Source organism: Lemur catta, chromosome 16 (assembly GCF_020740605.2).
Source record: "Lemur catta isolate mLemCat1 chromosome 16, mLemCat1.pri, whole genome shotgun sequence".
Classification (NCBI taxonomy): Eukaryota; Metazoa; Chordata; class Mammalia; order Primates; family Lemuridae; genus Lemur; species Lemur catta.
The window spans coordinates 10,009,048-10,028,589 of NC_059143.1; the positions used below are offsets into that span (position 1 = coordinate 10,009,048).

The following is a 19,542-nucleotide window of genomic DNA, read 5'->3' on the forward strand; positions in this document are numbered from 1 at the left end:
AGGTGCGAGGAGCCCCCAGCATGTGGTGAGGTCAGGAGTTACAGAGGCAGTAGATAGTGACTTCTTCTTCATGAAGCTTAACAGTGAGGAGACGGGGTGTGGTTCCAGCAGAAGGAGGCTCAGAATAAGTCGCTTTCCCGCCCGCCCTTTTTTGTGATCATATTTATAGGCTGAGAAGAGTGAGTAAGAAGAAATTATTGGTGGCACACAGGCTCTAAAGAGGTTGAAAGAAATGGATACAAAGCACAGAGAGATAAACATTCAGAGTATTGTCCTTGCCTAAGTTAAGTTTGTTGACTGTTTGTTAGAACCCTCGGCCTTAGCATAGTGTGTGGTGCATGTTAGGTGCAGGATGAATAAATGGATGATGGTGTAGTCAAGAGCCACAGTACTTCTGTCTTGACTGTGCTGCTCGAGCAGTAGCGATTTTTACAACCAGCACTGGACACGAATTCCCAAGGACCCCAGTCATCTCAACAAACAAGAAATAGAGGTCAAGCGTGGTTGTATCTCATGCTGTGCATGTGACCCCTCACCTTGGTTCTTTGCCACATAAATTACTTTTTGCTATAGATTACATCAATAGTCCAGTTGTTTCGTGCTCTTTGGGGAAGTCTTTACTGTTTAAGATGATTGCCCCCTGGTGGCCTGATGCTTCCTTTCTTCAGAAAATAAAAATTTATTGTACACCCGCAGTAGTGATATTAAAGCACGTTATGCGGGAAATCAGAGGAGATATTTCACCTTGAAAAATAAAATGGCTCATAGAGTATCATCTGAAATGTACAAGTTGAAAAATATGTTCTCCCAATCTCTGATCTTATGTATAATATAGAGAGATGTCAGTATTTATCATGATAATCCATGGTGAACACACAAATAAAATCTGCAGTATCTGACACCAGGTCCTCAAATACCTAGGAAGTATACATATTTCCTGGCCAGATACTAGGAGAAAATGGCATTTCTAAGATTGCTATAGACTATGTTTGTAAACATTTTGTTCATTTCTGTACATTCCAGTTGAAGTTGTTGTGTCATTGAGAAACTATGAAAATGAAGCTTAAAAATGAGATCAGGGCGAACTGATCTCTGGAAGGAATCCAAACACTCTTTTTTGTGTGTGTTTGGTTTGCATAAGATCCATGCTTGTGCTGAAAACATTTACTGCATGCATAACATGGTTATCTGTCTATACCTGCAGCATTTTAAGGAGACAGGTAATAAGGTTTTTTTAATGAATTAAGGTATATACCATGAATTGTGCATATAGCAATTTATTTAGTGTGTAAATAAAAAATTGTGGTGGTGTTATGATTTTGTAAATTATTTGCTTGCAGGGTTCTGTTATTTGTAATTTCAAACTTTATTCTCAATGTATTTTTTTAATTTAGTTTGAACAATTTGAAAGCACCATTGGGTTTAAGCTGCCAAACCATCGAGCTGCCAAGCGTTTATGGAAAGTATGTGTCGAGCACCATACATTTTTCAGGTAGGTGAAGGTTATTTCGTTTTTTTCCTAAGGAAGAATTGGGATAATTTGTAATCACTTACACTGAAAAAGGTCGGGAAGAAGAATATGGAAGCATATGCTTTCTATTTCTTCAAGTTCATTGTCACCAGATTTCTTTTTTTTTTTTTGAGACAGAGTCTCGCTCTGTTGCCCAGGCTAGAGTGAGTGCCGTGGTGTCAGCCTAGCTCACAGCAACCTCAGACTCCTCAGCTTAAGCGATCCTACTGCCTCAGCCTCCCGAGTAGCTGGGACTACAGGCATGCGTCACCATGCCCGACTAATTTTTTCTATATAGATTTTTAGTTGGCCATATAATCTCGCTCTTGCTCAGTCTGGTCTCGAACTCCTGACCTCGAGCAATCCACCCGCCTCGGCCTCCCAGAGTGCTAGGATTACAGGCGTGAGCCACTGCGCCCGGCCCATTGTCACCAGATTTCTTGATGAAAAACCCTAAAAGAACTTCTGACTAAACTTGAAGGATTTTCCTTAATTTATCATATACTTATCTGCCCCACCCCCTTCTTTATTATTTTTAAGATCTTTTCATTATTTTTATACGATGTCCATTTCAAGTATCCAATCCATTCCTTACTATTTCAATAATTTCTCAATACCCTGGACTCCTTCACCCACATATATTTCTAGGCCCATCAAGTTTGTGCCTACAAAATAACAAATTGTCACTCTTCTTTTCGCTAATGTCACCTATTTAATTGCCGTTAGACCCATAGACCCATAGACCCTCCACTTGTACAGAAGGTTAAAAGTTCATCTAGTTTAACACAACCCCTGTTTTGTCTATATTCTCTCTACAACATCCCTAGTTGACATATACTATATAAATTGATTTTTTTTACTAAATCAGATTCATTTAACTGCAAGTCATGTGTTAAACCTTTAGCACACAAAGCACATTACCTCTTATGACAGAGTAAAAAGTATTCTTAATATTTGACTTAGTGTTTCTGGTGTTTTTCTTTAATCCCTTTAGACTGTTGTTACCAGAAGCACCTCCAAAGAAATTCCTAACCTTGGGTTCCAAGTTTCGTTATAGCGGCAGAACGCAAGCCCAGACACGGAGAGCCAGTGCGCTGATAGACCGCCCAGCACCTTACTTTGAACGATCGTCCAGCAAACGTTACACCATGTCTCGCAGCTTGGATGGAGGTAGGTGTCACATACTGGCCCTTAACAGCTACCCGAGAAAGAGTACGAAACCATCACGAGCTTTCAAAACATAGATCCTCTTGGATATTGTAAATTGAAAAGCATTTGTTGGTCTGTGGCTGAATGGCAGACTGTTAAGTCTCCAAAAAGTGTCTTTGTCAGTCTGATGTCTGTAGATTTATATAAAATTACATAAAAGAATGGAACTTAGGGAATGAAGAAAGTAACTTCCATAAGCCGCACCCTGAATTTAGAGAAAGATGCTCTTATTCTAATCATAGTAGCCACATACTCTATAAGTACTTTGAATCTTGTGCTGGCAGATCTTAGAGGATTAGCAGGCTTGTCTCAGACTATGTGTTTCATAAAACTGTAAGTTAAATTCATACCTGCTAAAAAATTTTGATCAATAAAATGTGGACTTGGCCGGACGCAGTGGCTCACGCCTATAATCCTAGCACTCTGGGAGGCCAAGGCGGGTGGATCGCTCGAGGTCAGGAGTTCAAGACCAGCCTGAGTAAGAGCGAGACCCCGTCTCTACTAAAAATAGAAAGAAATTATCTAGCCAACTAAAAATATATATACAAAAAATGAGCCGGGCATAGTGGTGCATGCCTGTAGTCCCAGCTACTCAAGAGGCTGAGGCAGTTGGATCGCTTGAGCCCAGGAGTTTGAGGTTGCTGTGAGCTAGGCTGACGCCACGGCACTCACTCCAGCCTGGGCAACAGAGCGAGACTCTGTCTCAAAAAAAAAAATAAATAAATAAAATAAAATGTGGACTTTATCAGCCAATTGATAATAGCTGGTAGAAAGGATGGCATTCAAATAACAGAGCAAAGGGCTCTAGATTAAAGTCTCCTACTTAATACTAATTACCACATCAGCTGGACTGGGAGAACATTGCTGTGTACGGGTTCTGTGCTGCCAATCAGATAAGTAAAACAAGGAGATAATCACTCAGGTTACCTTTTTAGGGGATAACAATGAGTTTTTAGTAGGTTTTTGTCTGTCTAACAGTTTCATGTTGCTGTCCAGAGTAATGTGGAGGTGTGCTTTCTGCTATGAGGTGTGCCAGCTGTAGCAATACTTAACTTAGGAACTGAATCATGGCCAGGACTCTGCCTTCTAATCCAGAACACCTGCAGAGTAGTTGTTTTCTCCAAGACCTTATCCTGTGCAAATAAAAAGAGTTCAAAGTTTCTAGTATGCCTGTAAGATTTTAATAATAAGGAGAAGCATAAATAATAGTTACAAGTGCCTGGGACCATCTCCCTTCCCACCTTTTTTGCCACTGCTCCTCAAAGAGTCTCAGCAAATGATTTCATCTCTGCAGGCCTCAGTTTTAGTTATCTGTAAAATGGGAGTAAGGCAGCCTTCAACAGGGTTGTTGTGAAGTGTGAGTCAGATACATGTGAAAGTACTCTTGTTATAGACGTAATTATCTCAATGATTATATTGATAATTATTCTTAGAGGCTTTAGTGAGTTAGCCTAGGAAGTTAATTACTATTCTGAATCTTCTAAGGGTTTCTAGAATATCAAACTTACAGCCAACACTGTGGAATAAAATATTTATCAGGACTGTTTTGAGTTGAATGAAGATACTGATATATCCATGTTAACATTGAGGCTTTTCTTTCTACTTTGTCTCATTGACTCTCTTTCTCCTTTAGAAAATCTCTGTTAACTATTTGTATATTCTATAAGGCAGTATTTGAGGAACTTTTGTAGAAAGTCCACGCCTTTTTTTCCTGTATACCATCCACTTTGTTCAGTGACGTACACCCAGGGAACACATTTTTTGTCAATGTTGTTTTCTTCATGACCTTTTGTGTGATAATGACTGCTGAGAAGACAGAAGACAATTGTGCAATCAATGTACTAATATCATGCTGTCTCTTCCTCCCTGCCCAAAAGTGATGTTAGTATGTGTTGTCTCTCCCTCTGCCGTGCTGCCAGCCCTAGTGTGTTTGCTGCCGCTGCTGAGCTGGGTGTCACAGCTGCATGTTGGAAGATAAACTGCTTTTTTGCAAGGTGGCATCTTACAGAGAATAGCCTAACTGGTCCATTAGGAAGCTGTGTCTCGTCAGTATAAAGAGCTATAAAATATCTTAGTGAAGATACTTTAGTGACATGGTTTAGCTATTAAAAGGATTTCAGAGAGGATTTTATTTCAGAATCTTTTCTTTTATTTATGTTTTAAAGTTCCTAAAATATAAATGCAGATTATATTTTATCTGTGATTGGCTACTGTGTATTTGAAAAGCAATGTTTATAAGCTTTAATAAATGTTACGATATCTAAAACCTAAAATAATGAGTAGCAAATTTTAAAATTTAACTAAATTAAGCATTTTTTTCACTAAGACATTTTAGCTGAGATGAAAGGCTGTATCTTATATCTGTTTGCATGTTTTGCATTTGCATGAATTTCATTTAACAACATTTGTCTTGTTTTTCCCAAAATATTAGACATGAATAAATGTATATGCATATTATGGTACTCTCTTTAATAGGCAATAGAAATTAAAACATTTCTTTTCTTTAGTTGAACGGAATTGCCATCTGAATTTTATAATCTCTGGGAAGATGGTTAATTTTCAGTATTATCCATGGGGGTCTTATATTGTAGGAGTGATAGACTTTTCAGCATTAATGATAATAAAACCAATTTGGTGCTCCTTGCTGAATGGCACTTCCAAAGATATGTTCAAAGTCAAGTGTATGAGAGCAATTGTCTACTGCAAGTACTGCTATTAGTTGTGGAACTGGCCACCAATTGCCGGTGCTTGAGCCCCACCAGTGACTTGGGGTAACAGCCTCACCTCCCCCTCAGCACATCCTCCCCCGAGAGTCTGAGAATGGATGAGAGTTATTCTGGGATTTCAAGACGTAAGCATTTAAATAACGTTAGAACACTGGGCTGGGTAGTGCAGAAAGGTGGATCTGTGGTCGAGCCTAGATAAAGGTGCCTGCGGTGCCCATTTTGCTTTTCAAGACAAACCTGGTATTTTGTGGTGGTACTTTTTTTTTTTTCCCCCGGTAACGGGACAATTGGTGTTTTTCATCTGTCTTCTGACTTCACTATTTCAGATTTTATTTCTTCAATTGTATTTGCTTTTAGCATCAGTGAATGAAAACCATGAAATATACATGAAGGATTCTATGTCTGCTGCAGAGGTTGGTACTGGCCAGTACGCCACAACAAAGGGCATCTCTCAGACCAACTTGATCACCACTGTGACTCCAGAGAAAAAGGCTGAGGAGGAACGGGACGAGGAAGAGGACAGACGGAAGAAGGCAGAGGAAGTCACGCCCGTCTCGGCCATCCGGCACGAGGGAAAGGTATAGCTCCCAGGCTGCCTTCCAGAGCTTGTTCCGGCTTTTAAGAATGACTGTGTAATACTGATGGAATGTACCAGGAATGTGTTCAGACTTAGGGTAGTTCATATATCAGTATGGGTCACATTCATATGCCAATTTTTAAATTCTTATTCCTGTTTCAACATTTTTCCTCTGAAAGATTCTTTTGTGACTTTTTGAAAATTTTTATTTTAACAAATTGTACACTATGTAAGACTTTCAACAGCTGTCCTGTATGTGTATCTTAAAATGACTTTTGATGGCGTATTACACGTTTGTGTTTGGGCTCATATTTCAGAACCGTCATGAAAGCTGCTTTCTTTGTTTCTGGCCCCAGTCTCCTACCCAAGTATGGCATATGTTTCTAGATATACAGTAATCACATTGCTATTCTTCTGACTCCAGGTGCCTTGAGTGACCATAGCCTGTGTGTTCGGTCACACAATGTCTCCTACTTAGTCTTATAATCAGCAAAATAGTGAGTAGCCATGTTTGGAAAAGGGATACTAAGGCAGAAGATTGCAACAGAAGAGAAAAAGTAAATTTGGCAGCAGTTTCTTCTGGTATTTTATATTAGTTAAATTTTGTGACACCATTTCACCCAAAATTTAATTTCCTTTTAAACATTGTTTATTTCTGATGATCCAGCACTCGAAAGCAACTTTTCAGAAAAATAAAAGTCAAAAGACCCTTTGGGAGGTTTAGACCTAATAACAATGGAAAAACAAGTGGCTCCTGGAATGCACAGAGCGTAGAGTTAGAGGAAAAGGCAGAATGAAAATGCTCGTGTAACCCACAGTAAGTTTGATTCCCAAGTGCTCATTTGCACGCTGGCTCTTTAAATATAGATCTGTGTGATAGGGAATCACCACTTCAGACTCTAAGGACATTCAGTGTTCCTTTTGACAAGAATTTAGCAGCAACATCTTAATGGATGGATAAACAAATAATTTTTGTAGTTATGTTACAATATTCCAAATGACCCAGTCCATCATCTTTTTTTTTTTTTTTTTTTTTTAAGGATAAGGTCATTTATTTGACAAACACAAAAATACGCATGGGGTGGGATATTTGGATCACTTTTCCTGTTAAAATGTGCTTTTGTTCTGAATTTTTGTTTTTACACTCTTCACTTCAGTCAAGGCAAGTTTTAAAGGGGACAGGAAAAGAAGATAATCCACCCAAAAAGTAAATATATGGTTCTTCTACTTAGTTATTTCAACATTTCTTGAAATCACCCAGGCCAACATAATATTCCTATGGATGTATAAATATAGTGAAGTGGCATAAAAGTAAATGATTGTCAGTTTGCACCCATAATAGGTCTGGGGAGTCTCACTTTATTTGATTTTTAAAGACCACCAATTTGTTTATGTAAAATGCAGCACTAAGCTCTCCTCATTCTGTGCTGCTTATGCCAGGGGAAAATAAAAAGACAAAAAAAGCTCCCCTTCTCTGAGTCTGCGTCCCTGAGAATGCAGCACTTGAGCGGATGCCTTCAGGAAGGCCGCAGCTGGGACCCAGTGCTTACCTAGGTGACAGCTGGCTCTAGTGCCCAGTGCAAAGCTGTCTTTTAAAAACCACTTTAATAGGCAGCACGGAAGGTTATTCCTGTTATTCTCCATCTTCAAAAAGTATCATAAAAGGTACTTATTTTTTAACCAACATGAAAATGTATTACTGAAAATAGTGCTTAAAAGACTGGTCCCCGGCTTGCCTGGAGAGGAGGCGTGTTTCCCGGGTGACCGGGCAGCCTCACCTCGCTGCGGCAGGACCGCTGTCTTCATGCAGAAGGCGGCTTGTAACTTCTACATTATGCTTAGCTGCATGAGATTTGTGCAGGTTCCTGTTTAAAATGCGATGTTTAATGTGAGTGTGTGGGAAAAGACATACTTGTCTCATAGTAAAAGGAGACCACCTCTAATGCTGTGATATACCCAGGATATAATTTTATTGGTGCATTTTCTTTCCTTCATGCCTCAGATATAATTTTATTTGTGCATTTTCCTTCCCTCTGTTGCTATATTTACCACTTCTCTCCAAGTCAGGATTGGATAGCCACCACAAGGCAGGTTGGGTAATTTCCGTGCTGTCAGGTCGCTAGGCAAAAAGCATGTACACACACAAACAGTCACAGCAGCAGGAGTCTAATGAGCTTCAGCCTCCCTGTGACCTTGCCTTGAACTCCCAGGCTACAGCAGCTCCTGCGGCCGCCCAGGTCCTGCCTGGGGCCGCTGTCTTTCCTTCTTCCCGTTGTCCAGCGGGCCCCTCCGCTGCCTGCAGAGGACACTGGCCTTGGTCATGGAGACCTCCAGGGCCCAAAGGGGATGGGAACTAGAATTGCCCCACACAACCCTGAGCTCACCACAGGAGCACTTTTGTAGGAATGCTTGCTTTTATCATCATATTTAGGGCTCAAACCAAAGGTATGAACATGTCCTTTATCTGCTGAGAAAAATCAGAAGGCCAGGAAATTGTATCTTTCTGTTATTTAAATAACAGAAAGTAAACATAAGCCATGTTACAAGAAAACACATTGTTTTTGCTATTTAGCTTGTTGAACCCACTACTTGAGTTGAAGTTCCACTGACATCCTAGATAAAGGAGCCAAAATAGAAGAGTTTTCAAGGGAACCCCAATTCTTTGTGGAGAATTAGAGTTCCTAAAACACTAACTGTTGAATCCCCTGATTATAACTGCTTATCAGATAGGAGTGGGGCCAGAAACTTACCTGTTTTGGATGGAATTGACTAACCAAAGAAAGGAGTAATGCTAGAGATTTTTCTTTTAATAATCAAAATTTGGATTGAATTTCATTTTAATTCAGCTGAACTATAGTAACAGCTCTGTTACCTGGAGATTGGAAGAAGGTTATTGAAAGTCTTGGTTTTAAGTTATCAGAGATTTATGTTTGGTTTCGAAACCCTAAAACTTTGTAGAGTTGTTGGTCTAAGATGAAATTTTTTGATCATGTGAAACAATGTAGACTTTGGGATTGCCCATAAATACTTTCTGTTCTGACTTTAAAAAAAAAAACAAAAAAACCCACCTTGTATTGGATGGTCTAATGGGAGAACTGTAGCCATTCGTGGCAACGTTGGCATGCAGCTTGGATACTTTAAAATTCATGAGCAACCCTAGTGCTAAAATTCTTGTTTTACAATTTTATATTGATACCCATAAGAAAATTAACTAATTGCAGTTTTCTTTTTGTCCTTTTGCACCTCTGTTGCTGCTCTCTGTCTCTCTCTGTCTCTTTCACATCAGTCACCTGGGCTTGGCACTGACTCATGTCCCTTGTCACCCCCATCAGCCCATTGTGCCCCTGCCTCTCCCACAGAGCTGCGTAGGAGGTGTAAGGAGAATGAGTGCAAACCGCCAGGTTGTGAGCCGGCCAAAGCTGAGCACATGCGCGAAGAGCCCTCCCTGGACTCTGACGGCCAAGGGAAGCCTTACCTAGGGGAACAAGATGTGGCTTTTAGCTACAGACAGCAAACTGGCAAAGGGACCACCCTGTTCTCCTTCTCCTTGCAGCTCCCTGAGTCCTTCCCCTCCCTCCTAGATGATGACGGGTACCTCTCTTTCCCCAACCTTTCTGAAACCAACCTCCTGCCCCAGAGCTTGCAGCATTACCTCCCAATCCGCTCACCCTCGCTCGTGCCCTGTTTCCTCTTCATCTTTTTCTTTCTGCTGTCCGCCTCCTTCTCAGTGCCATACGCTCTCACTCTCTCCTTCCCTCTGGCTCTGTGCCTCTGCTACCTGGAGCCCAAGGCGGCCTCCTTGAGCGCCTCCCTAGACAATGACCCGAGTGACAGTTCAGAGGAAGAGGTGTGTACCTCGGCATAGAACACGCTTCCCCTTCGTGTTCCGTGCTTCAGTCCGAAACAGTGTTAGCCGGCTGCTGCGAGAGTGGTCCTACTTTCAGAGCCTCATTTATTGTCTGTGCCACTATGTTGAGGTTTTTGTGTGTTGGGGAGTCCAACCTGGGCCCCAGGGTTAGGCACAACACCATGTGGACGTAGCAGTCTGAGCCCAATCCGGAATCGTTCTGCTACCCACTGAGTTCTATGTGGGGTGAAGGACTCAGCCAGAAGTCAATTGTAAAGAACCCATTAGCTATGCAAAAGATCAGTGCTAACTTCAAGGTTCTGATCAGTTGTCATTTAATAAAGTCAGTCACATGTAAGACAGATCAGTAGTTTTCAACTTAAATGATATTGAAGGGGAGAGGGGGAGAGAGCCCCACCGCAGGGGAAGCATCATCGTCATCTCGGTAGCTTTCCAAAATTGCAAATGCATCTCCCGCTGGAGATTCTGGAACACCCCCTCCACCCTCTGAGTGACGTTGCCAGACGGTCATTGTTACTCACAGAGGTTGATCGATCAGATCCCACGATATGCTGGGACAGAGAGAACTTCCAGAGCAGTTTAAAACACCCACATGACATCAGTCATCGGTAGGACCAAAAAGAACTGCACGCAGTGCAGTGTTCAAAACAATCAGGAAAAGACTAAATTGAGGTTTCTCCACGTTACAAAAATGGGCTGCAACCTCATCAGCATTAGCAATGCCAGTGCAGATATCAGACGCAGTGATTCTTCCAATGCCGGCATGAGAAAAAGGAATCTCCCCATTTTCACAGTGTGGTAAGGTCAGGAAAGTTGGCTAGGCCTCTGTGGCTGTCAGCCAGGCATGGATTTAGTGGCAGAAAGATCCCAGGCCATCAGCCTCTGTCCTTGAAGGCACACTGCCACCAGTCGGGCCCCTGTCCCTCACCTGAGCAATTGGGTGAGCTGACGTGTGGGAACTGGTGGTTTTTCCTCTTAATTGCTCTCCTTCCCCACCACTCCACAGCCCTGAGAACGGCCCAGCAGTTTCCCTTTCTCCAGGCTTCAAGTAGAGCAAGGGAGAAAGAACAGAAGCCACCACCAGAGGCGCCCGCTGTCACGTACACTCCTGCACACACCTCTCCCCAGGCTCCCTCCGGCTCTCCTGTTCCCACAGAACACAGGCTGTTGTAGCAGGAGACAAGCCAGATCCTCCTAGCATTTAACAAAAAAAAAATTTTCAGAGTCAAGGCAATGCTTAAAAAAGGAAAGAAAGTCTATTCAGTTTTGTGCTCAGCTAGAAAGTCATAATTTGAGCTGCACCTGTGAGTGTACAGAATTGCGAGAGTGTGTAAGTACCTATATTTAGTGGTATTATGACCATTTCTTTGCAGCAGAAGGAATAAAAATATGATCTCACAGGTGTTTTAAATAAAAGTCTAGGCTTTTCAATTGATACAGCCTAAGAGTTCTTTTCCAGGTTCTCAGGAATGATGATTAGCTCCAACTGATATACATATATATAGAATCTGTAAATAACTATTTTTATTCATGGAAAATATTTTGAGAACTACTCTAAATCCTGAGTTTTAAAATCTCTATTTCTCATAGTGCCAATATTATCAAACAATGTAGGGCTAGAACATACTACAGTTAAGAACACAGTATTACCTACAGTGACTATTTATTATATTAGCTGGTTTCTAACATGGAGACATATTTTCCCTTTAGCAGTAGAGTTAGCCATCAAGCTAACAAAAAGCAAAAAGATTGCTGTTTTATGCTTTTCTAAATTCACAGTAACTGTTTGAACTTTTATATAGCAAGCCACACAGATCTTGTGCCTAATCCAGGGTATACATCTTGTTGTAATCAGTGCATGAGAATTAATGTTAAACTTGGGCATGTCTGCATTACATCGGCAAAACAAATCACAGCAGTTAATTGTTACAAGCTAGTGAACACGTGATCAGAGCTTCCCAGTCGTGACTGTCCTCAGTACTGCAAACCTCTGAAACCATGAATTAGCTGTCACCACTGCAGTCTTCTGCACCCTCCTCTGCAGCCTTAGTTAGCCTAGTTAGCTCTGCTGCCACTAGACTTCGTATCTGGCCATCTGTGCAATGTTGTCTCTTAACCCTAAGTGTTGAGGGCTGTGCGTTCCAGTTCAGGCTGAGCTAGAGAACTCATATTTAGGTCATTCATTTTTTAAAAAATACCATTTACTTACATGGCCTGTTTAATTCTCTAGGCCTCAAGCACATTGGCAGCTACACTGGGTGACTTCTTAGTACAGAATTCAGCTCTGTCACTTTGATTTTGCAAAATCACTGATGACTGTAATTCTTTTTAAACATTGTATCATCACTGCATACATTTTCTACATGTTATAGTGGGGTTTAATTAGTTCTAGCCTTTCTCAAGAGTGAAACCCAGTATAAAAAGGCTTAGTCATTTTAAATAATAAAGCTGTTGGCCAGTTGTTTTTGTCCTTTTGTACTTTCAGAATGGTCAGATAAGAAGGGGCAGAATATCAAATCATCTATCAAGAAACGTAAGATGAGTGTAACTCCCCATACCATAAAATATAACTATGTGTGAATTTCTGAGTAGTTTTTTAATAATACAAAGAAAAAAGAGATGGATTTAAATCTGGAAGAAAAACTAATTGGTCAACTGATTTATAACATTTTAAATTATGTGAACATAGTATTATATGATAGTTTATGATGTGCTGTACATTTGCAGTTTGTGTAGTCATAGTGCATCGTATAAATAACAGTTGCTGTAAAAGCTGCTTTTACTTCATCTATTGTCTATTGATCAGGCACTATGCTGTTGACTGACTAAATGCTAAGTAGGAATTTGAGAGAGTTTAGAAATGGACTAAGCTATTTGTGTATGGCTAGGAAAAATAGTCCTATTAATATTAATATATTATAATTATTATAGGGGTATTTAGCTCTGTGTATGTCAGGCATTATAGCATCCATTACCCAATACAGAGTTGTTATTTTCCCCATTTTATAGGAAGGAAGCTGGGATTAAAATTAAAAAAGTACTCAATGTTTCACAGGTTTGAACAACAATGATTTGAGTTCTTGTCAGTCTGATACCAAACCCCTCTCACTCTTAACTATAACTGTACTCTAATGGTGTGATGCTTGAAAGTTACTTAAGTAAATTTTAAAACAATAAGAGAAATAATCTATAAGGGAGGAGAAGTATTTTCAAGGACTTTAGAAATGTTTGACATAACTAATTAGGACACTAAGCACAGGTCGTTCTTATTTATTCATGAAAACCTAAGATCTTGGAGTTTTTCTATACATTTTAAAAAACAGCCAGCCTCTCTTTAAGTCAAACTGGCCTTTCCATGCTAATACCATAGCAGTGATCACTCTTACAGGAAACCTAATAACCACCCCACCCCTTGTCGTTAACTGAACTGGTCAGATCATGAAAATGTGTCAGCATGCTTTCTTTACCAGCCTACTGAAAATTATGTTAGGCTTGGTAGCAAGGTTGCCAGAATGGTGTCCTTGGGTACAGGTGCTGAGTGTGCATCCCAATTCCTTTTCTTTCAGGAATATATAAGATGAAACTTGAGGGGAGGGCCAAGAAATCAGCATCGCCACAGTTATGTCAATAGAATCAACACTGTCCCAGTTGTCCCTTCTTGACATTTCTTGTTCTTTACAGTAAGAGATTATTTTAAGAAGCAGATTCATAATCTTAGACCACCAGTTCTGATTTTTGTTTTCAAAATATTAATCACAAATCTTTGATCAAGGGAATTTTATTAATTATTAGTTGGTATTTGTGGAGGGGAAGTCAGCCAATATTATATCAGGGCATTTAGATGTCCATTGCTCTACTCAAGAAAAAGTAGTTTTTGTTTTCAATCATAAACCCCTATGAAACAGATTAAAAACCAGTCCTGAAATGACTATTCTCATTCTCCCTTAAAAACCTGTAGGCTCTGTCAAATGCTGTGCTTTGTTTTATTTGTTTCCAAGTAGATGTCTCTCTCTCTTTCTCTATTTTTTAAAATTATTCTTATTATTATTTGCTTCATTTGAATGGTATTTGGAACAAGATATTTAAATACATACTTTGATATACCTCTTTATATTGGAGGGTGGGGCCGAATAAAAACAACATATAGTCTTAAAAACATCTAGTTAGCAATGCTACTTGAAAATTGAGTTACATTTTTCTTATATAAAATGTATGCCCATGAGTCACTGGCATGTGCCTTTTGTAATTAATAGGTAATGCAGACAGCCCGATGGCCATAAATGGATATAAATTATCAAAAAGGTATAAATGAGGGGCTGAAAGTCCAGTGACTGTTACAGTAGCTTTTAATATAAATTTACATTTTCATTTACCTTTGTAATGTGACATATTACTGGAATAAAATATATAACCATTAATTTTATTTGCATTAAACATTGTTAGGAGCTCTTGTTCGGGGTTTTAGTTAAAAGGTGGTGGGTGGGGATGCCAAATTGGTTTTCCGGAGACATAGGACCAGACAGGGCAGTGCGGCTCCTGCAGCGCCTGCAGCGCCTGCAGGCTGGGCGCCTCGGGTCTTCCTCTGAGTGGGCTCTGCTGGCGACACCCAGCTCTGGCCCTTCTTTTTGCTTTTGCTTGAACCCGCATTCTCGTGGGATGGTAGCATGATACAGATCACAGAGGAGGAAAATGAACTGTCTGACCTGTGCCGGACCCTATTTGACCAGATGGTTTATTTTCTATCCCTGCCTTGCTCTTGGAACCCGATCACTTCTGTGGTCCACAGACTGACAGTGAGCGCACGGACACCGCAGCCGATGGGGAGACCACCGCCACCGAGGTTGGTGTCACGACTGAGGGTGGCTGGTGGCTGCCTAACCCAAATGCCTGGAGGGGTGGCTCGGCATTTCAGAGCTCTGCACACCAGCTTTGGAGAGGAGATCAGTTCTGACTGTAATAGTAGGAGTTAAATACATATTTTGCTGCCTAGACAAGTGTGTTTTGCTGCCTATAGACAAGTGGTTCTCAAACTCTGGCCTGCATCAGAATCACCTGGAGGGTCCCAGCCTTGTGTTTCTCATTTAGACAGGCCCAACTGGGACTTGAGTATTTATATTTCTAATAAGTTCCCAGGCGATGACTCTGTTAATCTGAGGATCACACTTTGAGAACCACTTGCCTAAACTGATAATATGTTTATTAAAAAAATTCTCCTATCCCAAATGAGAAGCTATGTATGAATGATAGCCATGTGGAGGGGGAAGAAGGGTCACAATTAATCTAATTAGCTGATTGGCTGGATACAGATATATTTTTAAATCCCAAATGTTGAAATAATTCTTGTTGAAATAACACTTCTCTTAACTCATTTTTGTATCCTTTGGCTATAGCCTAGGTCACTCATAAAAAATGAATTCTCTAAGGAAAAGAAAATTAGCATTTGATTTAAAAATATGTAACACATTGACCAGTAATAGGAAAGATACTATCATTTCTCTTGTATTGATTCTTTAGGGTACATGAAACATGCATATGTCTCTGTGAGTGTGTGTGTGTTTGTGTGTGGGTCTTAGGTTGTTTTTCAAATCTGCTCTATGGGTAATTAACATTTCTATAAAAACAATATTTACCTGTATCATGAAAGTCAAGATGTTTATATCCTGAAGTGCTAGCAGAATTTAGTTTTTACTATGTTAATAATGTTTACTTTAGGTTGTGTGTTCTTTTTTACATTTTCCAATCATAATACTTTCTAGTTGGCTATTTAGAAAGAATGAAAAATGTTGTAAGTGGTATCTGTACATCACTTAATTGAAAATATCTTCAGAAAACAAGGTTTCATGATAGCATTTTATTAAGTTTCTTTCTTTACAAATGCCAGAGTTCAATTTAAAGCTTGAAAATCATAATTTTTTTTAAGTTAAAGATAATATTGTAAAACAATTATCCAGATTCTTTTAAGCAGTCATATATAAATCTATCATAAGTTAATTTTCTGTGCCAAATATAACAAAACGACACCTTGATTTTATAAGAGTTTACATGTAGCCACAGGGTAATACATTCAATAAATTTCATTAGAATCCTAATATTTGCTATAAATGAAAAAAATTAAAAATAATACTTTAAATTTCTATAGTAGTCTTAAAATGTGTTATATAACCATTTAAGCATGTAAGGGAATCATATACCGTAGATAGATGGTGAAGCTTAAAAATAAAATGGAGAGCCATGAACCTACCATGCACTGAAGAGTTAGCGTGTCACCGGCACTGTGCTAAAGTTTGCTGTGTGCCCTGTGACACTATTTAAACACTTTTCCTTCTCGTTAGGTAGCAGCACAGCAGTGGTGCAGCGCAAGGTATGCACAGTAGACGGCCTTGTCCCCCTTGGCAGATGAGAAAACTGAGACAGCTGTAGACTAAATGAATTGCTTAAAGCCATTTGCTTGGGGTGACCTTTTTCTCACCTACAGTTTCACTCTGGGTCTCCTCTTGTAGCACAGGGCCATAAAGCCCAGGCCCCAAGTACAAGAGCCACAGTGAGAAGCACAGCTTTGCTACTGCATGCACATATGCGTTGACCTACCTGCTAGTTACCAATACTCAGGTACCAGTCCCAAGGATTAGACAGGTCCTTAAAATGATAAACATAAAGATAATGAAGTGGCTTTGGGATAAATGTTTTTAAAATCTTAGAAATTGTCCTGTGTACATTTTAAAGAAATGATGGTGGTGTTAGTAGTTAATTTCTTTTTTTTTTTTTTTTGAACTTCCTTAATTTCCCCATATCAATCTTCTCCCCTCCCAAATTTGTCTGTGAGTATATAGGTTCAAGAAAATCAAGGTTCCAAGAAATTTTAAAATGTGGGAACCTCAGTGTTAAATTCTTTGAGCTTAGATTCTCTCATCTAGAAACTGGGGATCATGGTAGCTAACTTCGTAGGTTAGGATTCATACGCTGCAAGGGAGCTGTCATTAACAGAGCCGTTCTTATGAATTTTAATTTTAATCTGGCTCCCCACACTTCCTGAACCATATGTAATGTTCATTATGGACAACCTTCCAAGCCCTTGCTGTCACCTTCCCAACCCCATGGATCTGCGCATCAAAATGCCAAAGACCCGCTGGGCAAGCACTCTGTTCCTCCTGCATTCCTATTTCTTGTTAAGCTCTGTCAGTTGTGTGTGAGAATGTGTGGTTTGTGTATAAGAAGGAAATGGCATCCACATGCAGGAGCACACTGGTGCCCACATTTAGCACGTTTGCATAGACCATAGTGCTTCAGTCTCAGAGTAAATTGCATGGTAAGACTTTATTTCCCACTCTTTCTTGATGCTGACAGTCGGACCAGGAGGAAGATGCAGAGCTCAAGGCACAGGTAGAAAATCAAAAAACAAAACAAAAGCAAAACCAGTGTGTGATAAGTCATTGTTTGTCTACAGTGTTCAATCTTTCAGCATGCTCCGTAGCTGGTTACCATGTTACTGGTGCAGTGTGTAGGTTGGCATTTGTTCCCTTGACTACTATGTCCCTTACTTTTCCCTTTCTTCTCCACTTTTTTCAGAATAGTCTGATTAAGCGAATAAAGGGTGAAAATGTGTATGTCAAACATAGTAATCTTATGTTAGAGGTTGGTATTGGTATATACCAGTGCATGTTTGTGTGTGTTGTTTTTCTTTTAGTGGAATACATGTGGGCTCATACCATGTTGCATGCACTGTGTGCTCACCTGTCCATAAGGGGGATGACTTCTCAGCTTATTCTGGTTTTTTATTCTCTCCTAGATATAGATCCCTTTTCCTGTGTGTGTATTTATTTTAATTCTCTTTGGTTACGTGTGAATTACACTCTTTACAGTTTACCTTCTAAAATTCTTTTGGTATTTATGCTTGTGTGAACTAGATTTTTTCCCCCTTTCTTTTCCATGGAAAATCACATTTTCACCAGAGTGTTTGTGGTAGTGCCATGAGCCCTGATCAAAATTCTGTTTTATTTTGACTACTAATAAGATTGACATTATGTTAAAAAAATTAAAAGAGCTGAAAGGAATACAAATGGAAAACATTGACTGTTGGATTTTGTATGTTCTGGATATAGGAGCTAGAAAAAACTCAAGATGACCTGATGAAACATCAAACCAACATTAGTGAGCTGAAAAGAACCTTCTTAGAAACTTCAACAGACACTGCCATCACGAATGAATGGGAAAAGAGGCTTTCTACGTCCCCAGTGCGGCTGGCTGCCAGGCAGGAGGAGGCTCCCATGATCGAACCGCTGGTACCTGAAGAGGTCAGTAGACAGACTTTTAGCTGGACTTGGTTCTGCTCACTAGCTTCGCTTCTCCACAGGGTGTGGATCTGGGACAAGGATTTGGCGTGCTTCTGAGTGGCAGATCTCTCCTCTTGTTTATGTATAACCTGAACTGAGATGCTCAGTACTCCGCAGGAAAGCTGCAGAGTAAAACGACTGAGTGGTGAGGAATGAGTAATGTCATCGGCTGGGCCTTAGAGTGACCAGGGAGCCACAGCCACAACAGTGCAAAGCAGCTAATTCTGACCATCAACCTAGATTTTATAGCTAGGAAAAATTGAGGTACTATCTTCACGAAGTGACACTTTTTCTGAATATACTTTCTTCTTCTGCTTTGAGAAATGCCCTGGAAAACTCATGTATATTTCTCATCAATTGCAAGATGAGGCCCTGTTGTGATTATCTAATGTTTGACTAAATGGAGATCTGAAGTTGATAGTATTTCAGGAAAGTTTTACTCTGAGATACTACACCGGGCTTTTATTGGTATAATGAGTATTTTATTGGCATAATGAGTATTTTTATTTATAAAAGATTAATAATCAGTTTTTAACTGATTTTTTATAGTGGCCAGAAATTTCTTTTTAAGTATGACTCTTTCCTATGGTAAAGGTCTCTTTAAATGTGCAGCCAGGGAACGTGAGTATTCAGCTGGTGTTACTGCAGGGCTCCCATTGTGTGGGGCCCACAAATTGCTATAGTGCTAATTTGACTGTCTACCATTAGACATCTTGTTGCTTTATCTCTCTTTCAAAAGAAGTAGTTTTTGAAAACTACATTTTTTACCATTGTATCGATTAACTTCCTTTTTTATGAAGACCCCTTTATTGTGAGATATTTGTCCAAGAAGCTAAAACAGAATAGAAAATTAAAACATAGGCTTTTGTGGGAGAAAAGTCCTTTAAACAGTGGTCTATATGCAGTGCTTAAGTCCTTGCATTAAAAATAAGAATCGAATTGCACTCATTGTTGATAATTTTCTAAACCTCCTTTGAAAGCTGTTTATGAAAAGTGACCAAGATCTCACCATCACCATGTTTATGACAATTCCAACCCCAGCTAAAGAGAGAAGAGTTATATACCTGTATATATCCATTTCAGTTACTTTCAAAGGACCTTTATGCAGAAAAAATGAAAAGTACAAATATCAAAGTATTCCTGTACCATTAAATACCAGTTACTGAGTTTCAAGAGACAAATTTCACATTCAGGTTGATTTAAATGTAATAGTTGCTTTATTAAGAACACCACTTATTTATCAGTTATGCTTTCATAAATTTTATTGTATTTGGTCAAGTTTGGCTTACCCTGTTTCTACCATCTCTTTTGGAAATAATGTG

General features: G+C 39.7%; 1 protein-coding gene across 12 annotated transcripts in view; it reads left to right on the top strand.

Moving 5' to 3' along the window:
• Positions 1-19,542, top strand: part of EPB41L3 (erythrocyte membrane protein band 4.1 like 3) — a 219,578-nt gene that overhangs the window by 187,768 nt on the left and 12,268 nt on the right. For 5 of the 12 annotated variants that reach the window (XM_045527951.1, XM_045527954.1, XM_045527947.1 and 2 more), the window contains exons 10-15: positions 1,395-1,492; positions 2,505-2,680; positions 5,803-6,023; positions 14,677-14,730; positions 17,457-17,522; positions 17,990-18,181. In XM_045527951.1, the coding sequence (XP_045383907.1) occupies positions 1,395-1,492; positions 2,505-2,680; positions 5,803-6,023; positions 14,677-14,730; positions 17,457-17,522; positions 17,990-18,181 (807 nt within the window). Of the gene's footprint in view, positions 1-1,394; positions 1,493-2,504; positions 2,681-5,802; positions 6,024-9,308; positions 9,870-14,676; positions 14,731-17,234; positions 17,271-17,456; positions 17,523-17,989; positions 18,182-19,542 lie in introns of all 12 variants that reach the window. The other 7 variants (XM_045527956.1, XM_045527958.1, XM_045527950.1 and 4 more) reach the window with 5 other exon arrangements.